Source organism: Sceloporus occidentalis, unplaced genomic scaffold (assembly GCF_023333645.1).
Source record: "Sceloporus occidentalis isolate IW3139 unplaced genomic scaffold, rSceOcc1.0.p SCAF_21, whole genome shotgun sequence".
In the NCBI taxonomy this organism is placed as follows: domain Eukaryota; kingdom Metazoa; phylum Chordata; class Lepidosauria; order Squamata; family Phrynosomatidae; genus Sceloporus; species Sceloporus occidentalis.
The window spans coordinates 5021411-5035512 of record NW_028317001.1 but is presented as its reverse complement, the minus strand read 5'-3'; the positions used below and the strand labels follow the sequence as shown (position 1 = coordinate 5035512).

Here is a 14102-nt window from a genome sequence, read left to right as displayed (position 1 = left end):
TTTTTCTGTGTCTCACAGCCGTTCTCTTTTTCTTTGCAACCTGCTTCCAGCACTATGGAGCGTGACAAAGTGGGGATCCCCACTGACGGCGATTCGCACGCGGTCACCTACCCGCCGGCCATCGTTGTCTACATCGTCGATCCTTTCACGTACGAGAAGAAAGAGGAGAGCAGCTCCTCCAACGTCTGGACTCTTGGCCTTCTCCGCTGCTTTCTAGAAATGATCCAAAATCTTCCTCCCCACATCAGAAACATCGTTTCTGTTCAGGTGAGTGAGCAGACGGAAAGGAAACCTGCCTGTCGCCCTACGTGTATTTGTGCAGGAGATCCTGGAAATGTGACTACTTTCTGTTGATCAAACTTGTGGGTCCACTGTTGCTTGGCCTCATTCAGTGGGTCTGTCTGTTTGGGACTAACCAGTAGGACTCAAGCCAAGGAGCCTTTATAAAGGCTGCAGCCAATCTCACCGTGAAATTTTCCCATGTTGTCAGTTTATTTTATGGGTTTATATGCTATAAAATGGTAAGAGAGTATGTGGGGTCTGAAGGCATCTGCTTGCAAATTTCATCTTCTGATAGGATGGAGATTTTATCATTATTGCCAGGGAGATGGGGCAGTGGAAACAGGGTGGCTGAAGGTTGATCTTATACCTGAAGGGTTAGAGAGAACTGAACCCATGAACAGTGGAAGTCTGTCCTGTGCTCTTATAGGAGTCATAGGAGTAATTGTAAAGGAGAGAAAATCTCCTTTCTAGGTTATTGTTTGTGCACACGTCCCATTTTCGTTTGGGGAGCCTTTCCCCAGCTTGAAGAAAGTTACTTTTTGGACAACAACTGAGAATCCACCAGGTCATCATACAAGTCCAGAAACGTCACTTTCCAAGCTTTGGTTCTTTCGTGTCCAAAACTCCAGATCCACAAGTCGAAGCCATAGCAGTATTCTAGCAAGTCAGTACTGGTTAACATAAGCTGTTTCTTTCCCTCTCTTCCCGGCCCTCTCAGCTCGTTCCTTGTCAGTATCTGTTACAACCTGTCAAGAATGAAGACAGACACATCTACACTCAGCATCTGAAGTCGTTGGCGTTCTCAGCCTTCACGCAGTGCCGCAGACCGCTCCCCACATCAACCAATGTGAAAACGTTAACCGGGTTTGGCCCAGGCTTAGCAATGGAAATGGCACTCAGAAGTCCTGAGGTGAGTGTTGCAAAGAGGAAAACTTTATGAATTGGAGTCAGGGGTGGAGAAATATCCATCAGGGTGAGGTATTAATAATGTACACACCGGGACCCCACACTCCACTTGCTGTGGAAGATGTTCTGTGCAGGTTTTCCAGAAACCTCTGGCACATGCGCTGCAATTTGGGGAAGGAAAGAAACTGCAAACATGCTCTTTCCGTCATCTGACCCTTAAGTTAGTTTTGCTGCGACATTTCAGACGTTTCTTAATTTGATAAAATATGAGAATGCAGTGCAACATGCCCTAGTTGATGCTCTGCCATAACCTTCAGTGTACCTGGTTTATGTACCCTGCTTGTGTCAGGACTCCCATACCACACTTGGATCATTTGAGGAATTGGTAGTGAAAAGTAGTAGACATAATAGATATAATAGAGTAATATTTGTGTGTGAGAGAGAGATGGAGAGAGAAAGAGAGAGAATATATCTCATACAATATGGGACAAATAATACAAGGTTTTTCCATTCTTCTATCCTCTCTGTTTCAATTTCACAGAGACCGGAGTGTATCAAGCTATATGCGCCGCCTTTCATATTGGCTCCTGTCAAAGATAAACAGACAGAGCTGGGAGAAACATTTGGGGAGGCTGGGCAGAAATACAACGTGCTTTTCGTGGGTTACTGTCTTTCCCACGATCAACGGTGGCTTCTTGCATCATGCACAGACATGTATGGAGAACTCTTGGAAACATGCATCATTAACATTGATGTACCAAACAGGTAAGAATTTAGAACGTTGTCCTCTTCCTTTTGGTATCCCCTTTCTCTTTTGCATTCTCCTTTTACATTGTAAACCTAGACTGCAAGGACTTGTTTAGATTCTAAGTTCATACAGGACCTGATGCCTTTGAGGCACATAGTAGAGGCCATTTAAATAAGATGTAGGTTATGTAATGTTTTTACTGTTTGGATTGTGTATCATTGAATCATAGAAGAGTGATAGAATCATAGATTTGGAAATGACCACAAGGGCCATCCAGTGCAGACCCTGCCATGCAGGAACGCAAAATCACCCCCTTCCAACAGATAGCCATACAACCTCTGTTTAAAAAACCCCAACGAAGGAGACTGTACCATCCTCCAAGGGAGTATATTCCACTGTCAAATAGCTCTTACTGTTAGGAAGTTCTTCCTAATGTTAAGGTGGAATCTCTTTCCCTGTAGCTTGCATCCATTGCTTTGGGTCCTGTTCTCTGGAGCAGCAGAAAACAAGCTTGCTCCATCCTCAGTGTGACACCCCTTCAAACACTTAAAAAGTGAAATAATGTTAAAATCACCTTTGGGAACAGCCTAAAAAGGGACAGATGGTGCCTGTGTGGATCTGTTCACCTGCGAACCTTTGTTTCCTATTAGGGCTCGCAGGAAAAAGGGGTCTGCCCGCAGGCTGGGTCTCCAGAAGCTCTGGGAATGGTGCCTGGGGCTTGTCCAGATGAGTTCGTTGCCCTGGAGGGTTGTAATAGGACGTCTTGGAAGAATAGGCCACGGGGAACTGAAAGGTAAGACAGAAACGTGTCTGGGAAGGTTTGCTGTTCTTTCATTGCCCATTGAAGATAACTGCAATTGGCACTCTCTAATTTGCTGAAACGTTTGATGTGGGCAAGAATGCCTTGACGTTTCCCCTCTCATTCAGATGTAATATGTGAATATTCCAAAGATGCCTGTGTTATAACTGTGAAGCCTTCATCACTAGGCACAAAAGTGAAAGAGCGCTTCTAGTTCTTGTACTGCTATCTGGGAAAGAATTTAAAATGGTTAGTTCTCGCCTTGCTTGTCCCAGACCATGTCTGGAATTGCATTTTGATTTTCTTGGGATGGACAAAACAGTGTATGGAAAGTTTTTGAGCAACACCATCTTCACCCGACTGGAATAGGAAGCTAAAGTAGTTAATCGTGTGTTACAGAATGGGCAGATGGGTTTGTAGATCATTTTCTTTGCTGGTTGCTTGATCCACTGACTTCTTTGCTGGCTGTTTCTCCATTTCGTGCGCATCGTGGGACTCGGCAGAGATCACAACCAGAACATATCTGCCCCAGTGAATACTTCCATGTGTATAGATTATTTGTTTCATTAGCGGGCATCTAAGTGATTTCCCAGACAGTCATCCTCTGTGGTTTCTCCTTTAGATTGGAGCTGTTTGCTAAGTCGCCGAAATCTGCAGTCCCTCAGCAAGAGGCTGAAAGACATGTGCCGGATGTGTGGCATATCCGCAGCTGATTCTCCCAGCATCCTCAGCGCTTGCTTAGTGGCAATGGAACCACAGGGATCCTTTGTCATCATGCCAGGTAGTTTGCCCAGCGCTTCTCCCCACCCCTCTCTCCTAACATTCATGACTACTGAAACTTAAGGGGGATCTTCTCTTATCCTCTCTCTTTCTTTCCCCTCGAAAGATTCTGTGTCAACTGGCTCGGTATTTGGGCGCAGCACCACCCTAAATATGCAGACGTCCCAGCTGAACACGCCGCAGGATACGTCGTGTACCCACATCCTCGTGTTCCCCACGTCTGCGTCGGTGCAAGTCGCCTCGTCCACCTACACCACTGAAACTGGCTTGGAACTGGCCTTTAATACGAACAATGGTTTGTGTGTGTGTTACTTGTGCGTGCGTTTGTGTCTGTCTTCCAGTAGCTTTGTAGAAAGATATATGCAATTAGATAGATAGATAGATAGATAGATAGATAGATAGATAGATAGAGACTGATGGCCTAAAATACGGCTTTTTGTTGAAGTGATTCTTTCAAACATGCAGGTTTTTCTATCTGTCTCTCTCCTGCCTCCATGTAACGCTTGACTCCCTCCTCTTCTGCCCACCAGTACAAAGTCCTGCTTTCTCCTGGGAGAGGATTGTGGGCCTTCATGTGGGCCTTGGGGACCCATTTCGTGTCCCTTGAAGTCCTTCAAAGCCCTGGGATCTTCCTCAATATATATATATATATATATTGCAATTTTAGGGGGCAAACTGGTGCCAAATGCAAATGTTACATTTGCCACCAGTTCGCCCCTCCAAAAATCCACAGTTCCTCCAATATACAACAGTGACTAAAATAAGGAGGGGATAATGGGACTATTTCTTGTATTGTATGATTTTATTGCATTGTAATCTGCCCTGATCCTGTTGGAGAGGCGGGATAAAAATAAATTATTATTATTGTTATTATTTATTTATTTATTTATGTAACATAGAATCACATTGCTTCCAGTTGCATCAAGAGTGCCAGTGTGACCCCATAGGTGCACCCTCTTCAGTTGTCACCCCAGCCCTAGGACCTTCTGCTGCCTTCATAGTAACTGCATTGTGTTTTTATTTTTCTGGTTCCTGATACTTCACTATCCTCTGTTAAAATCTTTGGTGATAGTCCACCGACTCTCAGGCACTGGCTATGAGGAATGTGCCAAACAGCAAGGAGCTGGTCCTTTTGTGCTTCCCTTGGATGCAAATGTCAGTGTTAGTGTTAGTCACAGCAAAGCATAAAATTGGTGCAAAACAGATTGGAGTAAGACATTGGGTGGTTAAAGAGAGACTCAACTCCTGCTTTACTCTGATCTCTTTCATACTTGGTTTTTTTAGATACATACAACCATGAACCACAGAGGCCTGTGAAGTTACGAAAGCTGCACAGCAAGCGACCCAGAAAATACAGCTGGCCCTAAGGTTTCCTGTGTGCTACGTATTCTGTGTCACTTGCTGTGCAGGTTTCATAGCTTCACAGATCTCTGTGGTTCAAGTCAACCTGCTTCAGCCTTCCAGATGCTTTGGAGCATAGCTCCCATCAACTGCTTCCAGTGTTAATACATTGTGGGGAGTGCTAGAAGTTGCAAGATAAATAACCTGTGAGGTGGCAGGTTGGAGAAAGCTGTAACACTAAACCATGTTAGATCTCAGCAAAGTATTCTTCACGTTTTTGTCTCTTTTCTTTTTATAAAGTATAGAAGTGTGGCGGCTTTCGGCTAACAAAAATGCCTTTTTATTTTCCTCCCAAGATGGAGCCGATGGAATGGGGATCTTTGACTTGTTGGACACTGCGGACGACCTCGACCCTGATATTATAAATATCCTGCCTGCGTCCCCGACAGGGTCCCCTGTGCATTCACCAAGTTCCCATTTTACTCATGGAGGCGATATGGGCAAGGTACTGTCCTGTGGCAAAATACTATCTTCTGTGTGTTATGTCCCAAGGAAGAGCGATAATGCATTTGTCTAGAGCAGTGGTTCTCAACCTTTGGCTCTCCAGCTGTTTTTGACATCAACTCCCAGAAGCCCCAGACAGCATAGCCAGTGGCCCAGAACTCTGGGAGCTGTAGTCCAAAACATTTGGAGGAATGAATGTTGAGAACCCCTGGTTTAGAGGGACTTTCATTATCAATATCGTAATGCTTTTATGGTGTGTGTGTAATTGCATGGAAAAATTACTTTCCCCACCGGTCATGCAAGCTGTGGGGATTCTGGGTGCTGTAGTCCAAAACATAAACCAACAAACATAATTTCCCTCTTCCTCCCCATAAGATCTGGGTTAGACTATACTTTGAATGCGATGGCCGTGGCATTTTTCAAAGGATATGGCACAGTTGCAAAAGGGGAGATTTGAAAAATCATTGGAGCAACTTGGTTATCAAGAAAGGTTTAGAGTTTGGGTTTTTATAATGAATGTATAGAAAGATGTATATACATTTATAAGGTTCGCCATCACTGATATATGAGATAGAAAAATGGATGGAGGAAATAGAGGTTCTGTGAATCCTGAGTCCAGTAAAGCTGAATGGTCTTCTGTTCAGGACAAACCAAAGAAAATACTTCTTCAGCCTATGGTTAAACTGTGGAACTTTTCAACCTCAACCTTACCACTAACTTAGGCCTGTTACAGACTGCCAAAATAAAGCTGCTTCGGGTCTCTTTGGAAGTATGTTATTTAAATGACGCATGGGTCCTAAGAGTCCGGAGGTCGTGCCAAAGCCACACTCCATTCCTAAGCACTGGAGGGCAGCTTTGGTGCAGCTTCCGGATTCTTAGGATGCATGCATTATTTAAACAGCATACCTCCAAAGAGACCCGAAGCAGCTTTATTTTGGCAGTCTGTAACAGGCCTTAGATTATTTTAAAAGAGGTTTGGACAAAACCATGGGAAAGGGGGCTATCCGAGGCTCTTAATCTCAGTTTAGGTAGGCCTTTGGTTTGACCTACTCTTGCTGTCCTTCATCACTTTCCATCCTTCTCTCTCACCAGGGGCAAGGTACCGACCGATTGCTCTCGACAGAGTCTCACGATGAAGTCACCAACATCCTGCAGCAACCCTTGGCCCTCGGTTACTTCGTCTCAACTGCCAAAGCAGGTCCGTTGCCTGACTGGTTTTGGTCGGCGTGTCCTCAAGCACAAAATCAGTGCCCGCTGTTTCTTAAGGTAACGAACCAGGGCAGTGCGCGCGGGTTGTAAGCCTGAGGTGGGAGGTGGGGTTGGCGCTGTGAGAGGGGAGAATGCATGAGAACAGATGAAACAGTGCTTCAGGAAACACCACATCCTCATCTTTGGTCAGGGGAAGCTTGCTGGCAACGTGTGGGAAGGTAGCAACCATATGGGACTGGAACACGCTGTTAAATATACCGGATCAGGCAATAGGAAAGAGTTTGTGTGCAGCTCACAGGTATCTGCTGCTTTCAGAGTTGAAGGGAGAACCCTCCTACTGAAAGAAGCATCAAGCAAAGGATCCAGGAGACCCTGGTGTCCACGATTTCTCAGGCTTCAGTAGCTACTTTGCAGAGATAACCTGCCACTGAATTCTGCACAGAGGAAGAAGAAGATACTCCTTCTCCTCTGCAGCAATGGGCACCCAGAACTTTGCTTCTGGGGACATCACTCAGACCGCTGGCTTCTTCCATGCCTCTGGCTGCTTCCCCCTGACAAGGAAGAGAGCTTGGAGAAGTTAATTTGGGGAGGGTGGGCTACAGCTCTCAGGATACCCATTACCATGTTTGCTGGCTGGGGGATCCTGGGATGTGTAGTCCTAAAAAATAACTAGCCAAGCATTGGTTAGAGCCGCCAGCAAGTGCAAGCTTGAACTATGTAGCTGGCTGTGATGAAGTTTTACTGCCTTTACCCCGACTCCTAAGGACGACTTAGCCTGGCTGAGAACATCAGGCAAAGAGCTCTACAGCATATGCCTTTTGATAGAATTATAGAATTGGAAGAGACCACAAAGGGCCATCCAGTCCAACCCCCTGACGTGCAGGAAATCTCAATCAAAGCATCCCCATCCAGCCTCCGTTTAAAGACCTCTAATGTCTTTTTAGGGCACCTCTTCAATTTAGGATTGTAGCAATCAAGTATCTATATTTTAAGTGTAGGGCAAAACAGTTCTTCAGCTGGCCTCGGGTCCCTGTTTCGGAGCCAAATTTCAAGCCCACATATGCTCCTTGGCTCCTGCAAGGGGGAGGTTTTGCTTCAGTCCCGTCTGGGGACTTAAAGACTGTTGTCTGAATTTAGACAGTAGTGAAAGGCCTTGGCCAGAAGGGAAGGAGCTCTGCATATAAACGTCAGGAAGAAACTCTTCTGGAACACGGCCTCATAGCCTGAAAAACCCACAAAGAACATGCATGCATTGGTAACGCTTCTTGACTGGAGAGGCTTTCAGAGTGAGGCAGTGATGTAGCCTGTGTTTCTGAATCCTTTTGCTATGGCAGTTGCCACCAATGGGTAGTGCCACTCCTGGCGATTGATAGTGACCAGGCAGACCTAATTTCTATGGCTTTCCATCCCCTGGGACTCTTTCAAGTCCTAGTCCCTAGTCATAGTCTTCCCAATCTGCTTTGCTAGCATCTGTGCCTTTTTCCTCCTCACAAATGTAAGTGTTGGTTTGAAGAGAAAGAAGGGGATTATATCCAAAGACTGACTAATTTAAAATGTCTCTCACAGGCTTCTTTGCACCTCCATGTGCCTTCAGTGCAATCGGACGAGCTACTTCACAGTAAACACTCCCACCCTCTTGATTCGAATCAAACTTCCGACGTCCTCAGGTATTCAGTGTTTGTTTCTGGGAGAGGGAGAGGGAGGGGAACATATGCGACAGGGAGAATTGGGGCCTGAAGGACAGGAAAGGAATACAGGGTTGTCATTTTTAACGTGCAACACTCGCCTTGCGGCTATACTCTTGTTTGTTTCAACTTGTAACGACTTCTTTCTGGCTGGATAAAACGTCGCTTTGCAATTGTGAAGTGCTTCATGCGTTGGCCCTCCTTATCCACAATTTTTTTAGCCACAGATTCAAACATCCACGGCTTGAAAATGTTTTTAAAAAGTATAAATTCCAGATACCAATCCTTGATTTCCCATTTTATATAAAGGGCTCCTAAGAGGAAACATTAGGTATACACTTGTCCCTCCATATTCGCTAGGGTTAGGGGCACAAGACCCCCGTGAATATGGGAAAACCCACAAATAACGAAAACGACATGTTTTTACCTGAGAGGACACCTCTCTAGGAATCTCTAGGTCCTCCGGTGCAACTCTGTGGTCAACGTCCGACAGACACTGACCATTGAACTGCACTGGAGGAGCTACAAAAGCTTAGTAGAGTATTCTCTCTAGGAATCTCTAGGTCCTCCAGGGCAACTCTGTGGTCAACGTCCGACAGACACTGACCATAGAACTGCGCTGGAGGAGCTACAAAGGCCTAGTAGAGTATTCTCTCTAGGAATCTCTAGGTCCTCCAGGGCAACTCTGTGGTCAACGTCCGACAGACACTGACCATAGAACTGCGCTGGAGGAGCTACAAAAGCTTAGTAGAGTATTCTCTCTAGGAATCTCTAGGTCCTCCAGGCTAACTCTGTGGTCAACGTCCGACAGACACTGACCATAGAACTGCGCTGGAGGAGCTACAAAGGCTTAGTACAGTGTTTTCTCTAGGAATCTCTAGGTCCTCCAGGGCAACTCTGTGGTCAACGTCCGACAGACACTGACCATAGACTTGCTCTGGAGGAGCTACAAAGGCCTAGTAGAACATTCTCTCTAGGAAGCTCTAGGTCTTTTGGTGCAACTTTTAGTTAAAGTTAACCATAGAGTTGCAGTGGAGGACCTAGATATTCCTAGAGAGAACATAGTAATCAAAGCCGCAAATATCAGAGGCGCAAAGATGGATGGATGAGTGTAAATTAAATCAGCAGCATCAGTAGCACCTAGTGATAGTTGTTAAGCCCTTCCACCGACTGTGTTTGATCAAATAGTTGTGTATTAAGCTTGGTTTGAAAATGAACGACAACAAAAAGGCTTCCTTTGACTGACGGCCGGACGTTTCTTTCTCGCTTTTCTGTCCCAGGTTTGTGTTGGAACAGTACAACGCACTCTCCTGGCTAACCTGTGACCCCGCGACCCAGGACCGGCGGTCGTGTCTCCCGGTTCACTTTGTGGTGCTGAACCAGTTGTATAACTTTATCATGAATATGCTGTGATCTTTATCCGAACTGTGCAAGAAGGAGAAGGAGAAGGAGAAGAAAGAAAGAACTACAACCAACGAAAAAGGGAAAGGAAGATTTTTCACTGCAGGACTAAGTTAATCCTTCGCCGTACGAGTCCTTTTCTTTCTTTTTTTGCGATCGGGGAGGGGAGTTATCATTCTCAAATCATTTCCGACAAAATTTGGGTTTTGACTTTCGGCGGGGCTCGGTCATTTCCCCGCCGGCCCTTTTCTTTTCGTTGGCGCATTGCCTCTAATCAGACGGATTCAGGCGGTCGATCGATCGGTCCAACTGTATTATAACACATCTTTTTAGTAGCGGAGTAACCATCCTTCCCTCGCCCCCCCATCCCCATCCCCACCTTGTCACAGTATTTGTGAAGAGTATATGAGCCATAGGCCCCAGCCATGTTTGGATGAATATTTTGAAAGGAAGAATCGAGCATGGAGACCACAACCGTACGACGAAACGGAGGGAGGAAAGGAAGAGAGAAAGAAAGAAAGAAAGAAAGAAAGAGAAACCAATTTGTCGAATGCTTTCAGAACATCGCAATGTTCTTGTATTGGATTATAGTACCTAGTATTCAAGAAACAAAAACAAAAAAAATATGCCTGCATCTCTTATTTATTGTAAGTTTTTAAATGTATAAATTGTCTTATATTTCTTAACCTCTTTTATAAAAACAAAAACAAAAACAGAATTTTTTTCCTAGAAGGTTTATACCGCCTTCTTGCTTTAAAGCAATTGGTCTAAAAAATATATATGTAATCGTCTTAAATTGAAAAGTTGCAGTAGATTGCTTTTAGAGTATTATTTTTTTGTAAGGGGAGGGGGAGAGGGTTTCGGGGAAGGGGAGGGGAACCGTCGAAATTTGTATTTGGTCTCGATGTACAGTTTAACGGGGGGGGGGGCATATAGGAGGTTTCGGGGCGGGGAGGGTTATAGATGTCCATACCTTTGTGTGTGGGAGATTTACAGCTAAGCTGTAGTTGCAGATTATGCGTGTACAGTCAATGAAGTTCGCTGTGTTTATATAAAAGCTGAAAAGAAAAAAATACAAAACAAAAGGTACCGGGTCTTACAGCAATTTTATATCGCAACCTTTGCAGAGTTAACATAATGGCAATATATTAAAAGAAAGAAAGAATGAAAAAATAAAGCGATATCGTTAGGTGGTTTAACTTGTAGCGAGGATTTAAAAAGGAGAATAATAATAATAATTTTAATTTTTTGGTGGTGGTGGTGGGGGGTATTTTTGTCGAGGGCCGAAACGAACTCTTTCGGGCCCCGTTCCCGTTTTTTGGTCCCCCGCCGAGGAAGGAGGACGCGTTTGCCGTAAGCGCTCCTCCTCCTCCTGCTCCTCCTCTGCGCGTTTTAGCCGAGAGAGAATCTGTGTCACTCGATGAAATCGCGACACTCTTTTTTAAAAAGGAAAAGATATGTCCTTCCCCCCTTCAATAAAGCTGCGTCACTTTCACCTCTGAGTATTTTTGTCTGCGTCGCTAAGGCTCCGCGGGACTTCTCCGCCGGTTGGATTTTGGAGAGGCCGCGACGGCGGAAACGGCGTCTCCTGCTTCCCCGCGTCCCTCGGGTTTTTAGCCGTTTCGTGATAACTAAAAATTACGACGACAGCATAAATTGGTTTTGTTGACTGGTGTATGCATCAATAAGGTTTTGGTAGATACTGTATACCAGGGGTAGGCAACCTTTTTGAGCCGGGGGCCGGGTTGCTGTCCCTCAGACAACTGGGGGGCTGAAGTCAAAAAGGCGCCTGGAGCGGCGCGGAAGCTGCGGTGGGGGCGGCAGTCGGCGGCAGGACCGGGCTTGGGCCAGTCCCGCCGGGCCAGATCCGGCCCACGGGTAGGTTGCCGACCCCTGCTGTATACACTCATGTGTAAGTCTAGCAATCTTAGTCCAAAAAACTGACCCCAAAAATGTGAGTCGACTTTATCCATGGGTTAATGTAAGTACTGTACTTTAACTCTGATTTTTGAAAACCATTTTCTAAAAGGGCCAGTATGTATTCTGCCCCACAAGCACTGATCCCCTCTAATTTCTTATCCATGTAGCCTTTGAAACAGTTATATCTGCTGGGATTTTGTCGTTTCTTTGGCATTGTTTCCTGTTGCTTCATCCTTTAGATCCTTTGTTATAATGAGTTTTGCCCTCGACTTATCCACAGGACATATCAAAATCTATCATTTTGGCCCCAAAACATGCCCTCGACTTATACATGAGGTGGATTTATAGTCAAGTATATATGGTACGCTGTGAATAGTTGTGTCCGGAGCTAATTCCGCTAACAAGAAATGTCTCCTTTGCTTCTTCTACCCAGCCCAAACCTCTTGTTTTAATCTCTTTTTGGATTGACGCTTTTCATTAGGTCACTTGCGTACAGTTTTCCTATCTTTTAAATCACCGTTCGGGTTCCAGGATGGAAAAGCACCAAAGTCAGAAAGGACGCAAGTGGTTCCCCAACACTCTCATCCCCTTCTTTTGGTTTACTCTCTGTGTCCGTTCTGCCTTTTCTTTGGAGAGATCCGCTCTTGAGATGTTGCCTTCTCTAAGCATTGGGGTCCGTGTTGCCTACCTTCCCTCTGGTCCCTCTTTTTCCGCATCTGCCTTGCTTCTGCTTTCAGGATCGCTGTGCCTTTCTATAGGTTAAGGATCTTCGCCAGCAACGTTCTCCGGTTCCTGAGGCTACGGTGACCATCCACAGATATTGAACCTGGCTATTGCTCTGCGTGATGCGTAGGACGCTGCATGTGGGAATGAATGATGTAGTCATGGAAGAAGTGACAGACACCCATTGAGGTAAGTGGGGTTTGGGGAACGCCTGCTGCAAATACTTGGCAGGGTTTAGCCTTTTAAGCAAGATCGAGGTGGTTTATAACCCTCTCCAGACACTGGACTGAAAGTGGAGTCAGCATAGCCAACGATGTGGGATCGTGGGAGGTGCGGTCCGGCCACATTTTGAGGGCCGTATTTTGCTTTTTAGGTTTGGCAAGGAAAAACAAGACCTTTATGGCCTTATTCCTTGTGTCTAGTAAAGATGATAAACTTGCGCCAAACGGTTTGCAGGCTGTTTGTTTCTGCACCGCTCCGTTGCAAACCAGAGTTAAGGAACAAGAGGCTGTTACGCTTGCACCCAAGCGTTCAGATTACTCCGATGTGTCACTGTTTCAAGGTTGGGAGTATTCATATTTTGAAGCGGTTAACAACGCTTAGGATGAAGTCAGAAGAGTCCAGCTGTAAACCACGTTTTTAAAGAAACCAGTGGCACGAAGCTTCCTAGGTTAAAGCAGAGTACGTTTAAGTACAGCATAATGTGATAGCATTTTAAAAGCTCGTGCATTTTGCATCCCTGCCTGCTATGGACACACGCACAAACTGGACATCACACCGTCTTTGTTGTGGCTTCGGGTATCTGGAAACTGTTTTCCATCTTTTGCCGGTTCAGCAACTCATCTGCTGGCTCTCCTAAAGGGCTTTGCCCAGAGGCCTCCCTAAAAACAAAATCAAATGGTGATAATCCAAAATATATTGTGAGTTAGGCAATTCCTGAGAAGTCGCCTTCGTAAGATCAGTTTTGAGCCTGCCTCTCTTCTGCTTAAATCATCTTTGCGTGTGATAGGAAAAGAAGCCACTGGAAATAAGTAGAGGAAACACATAAACTTAGGAATGGTTTTATTAGGAAGAAATTCCCATTTTGGGTTAAAACAGCAAGACGACAACGGAGCGTTGCCTTGTGCTCACACAAGGCTTATTGATCCTCACTAATATTGTATATTAAATAATAATATTATATTATCCGGTATTTATTGGTAATAAACCAATGTTTCTTAGAATCTGTGGAAGGCATCTCTCAGCTTTCCTTGCCTTCATACATTCATTCATTCCTCCATTTTCTATGTGTCTCAAGACAGGTTCAGATTGCCTGTGCAACGGGGATGCCTCATGCATTGCTTTTTGGTGAGAGTCAACACCGGTTCACATTTGCAGAACATTGATATCCCATGTGCCAAATCTCCTTAGCTGTCCATATATAGGGCATACTGGGTCTACTGTTTTCCCCGATGTCATAAAATAGCTTTATAGTTTGGTTTAACAATTCATGTGAGATGGGTCCATACCTTATAGATAATACACTCATTATTATTATTATAGCAAAGACCAGAAGGTGGAAACTGGTAGTATTTTTGCAGAGCCATAACCAGGAGAGAGAAAGTCCACTTTGCTCTGGACTCTCCGGTTGCAGCATCCAGAGGCGCATCTTCCTTTGAGCCTCTTAGGATACAAAGGCCCAGCGGCATGGCAAAAATTAAACTTAAGCATTACTATATCTTTATGTTTTGAACCCCCTCCTGCTTCTGATAACTTACTAACTTACCCTCTTTACGGAGGGTAAAAAGATGGGCCACTTTTAAGG

General features: G+C 45.1%; 1 protein-coding gene across 2 annotated transcripts in view; it reads left to right on the top strand.

Moving 5' to 3' along the window:
* The window catches only part of LOC149301469 (mediator of RNA polymerase II transcription subunit 13-like), a 113076-nt gene extending 103373 nt beyond the window's left edge, over positions 1-9703 (top strand). For both annotated transcript variants that reach the window (XM_089484353.1, XM_089484355.1), the window contains exons 22-31: positions 51-267; positions 1001-1192; positions 1730-1953; positions 2587-2729; positions 3358-3516; positions 3622-3810; positions 5213-5361; positions 6453-6626; positions 8136-8236; positions 9535-9703. In XM_089484353.1, coding sequence (XP_089340479.1) covers positions 51-267; positions 1001-1192; positions 1730-1953; positions 2587-2729; positions 3358-3516; positions 3622-3810; positions 5213-5361; positions 6453-6626; positions 8136-8236; positions 9535-9667 — 1681 coding nt within the window. In that variant the 3' untranslated portion in view covers positions 9668-9703. The remainder of the gene's footprint in view (positions 1-50; positions 268-1000; positions 1193-1729; positions 1954-2586; positions 2730-3357; positions 3517-3621; positions 3811-5212; positions 5362-6452; positions 6627-8135; positions 8237-9534) is intronic.
* Positions 9704-14102: the final 4399 nt, after the last annotated feature.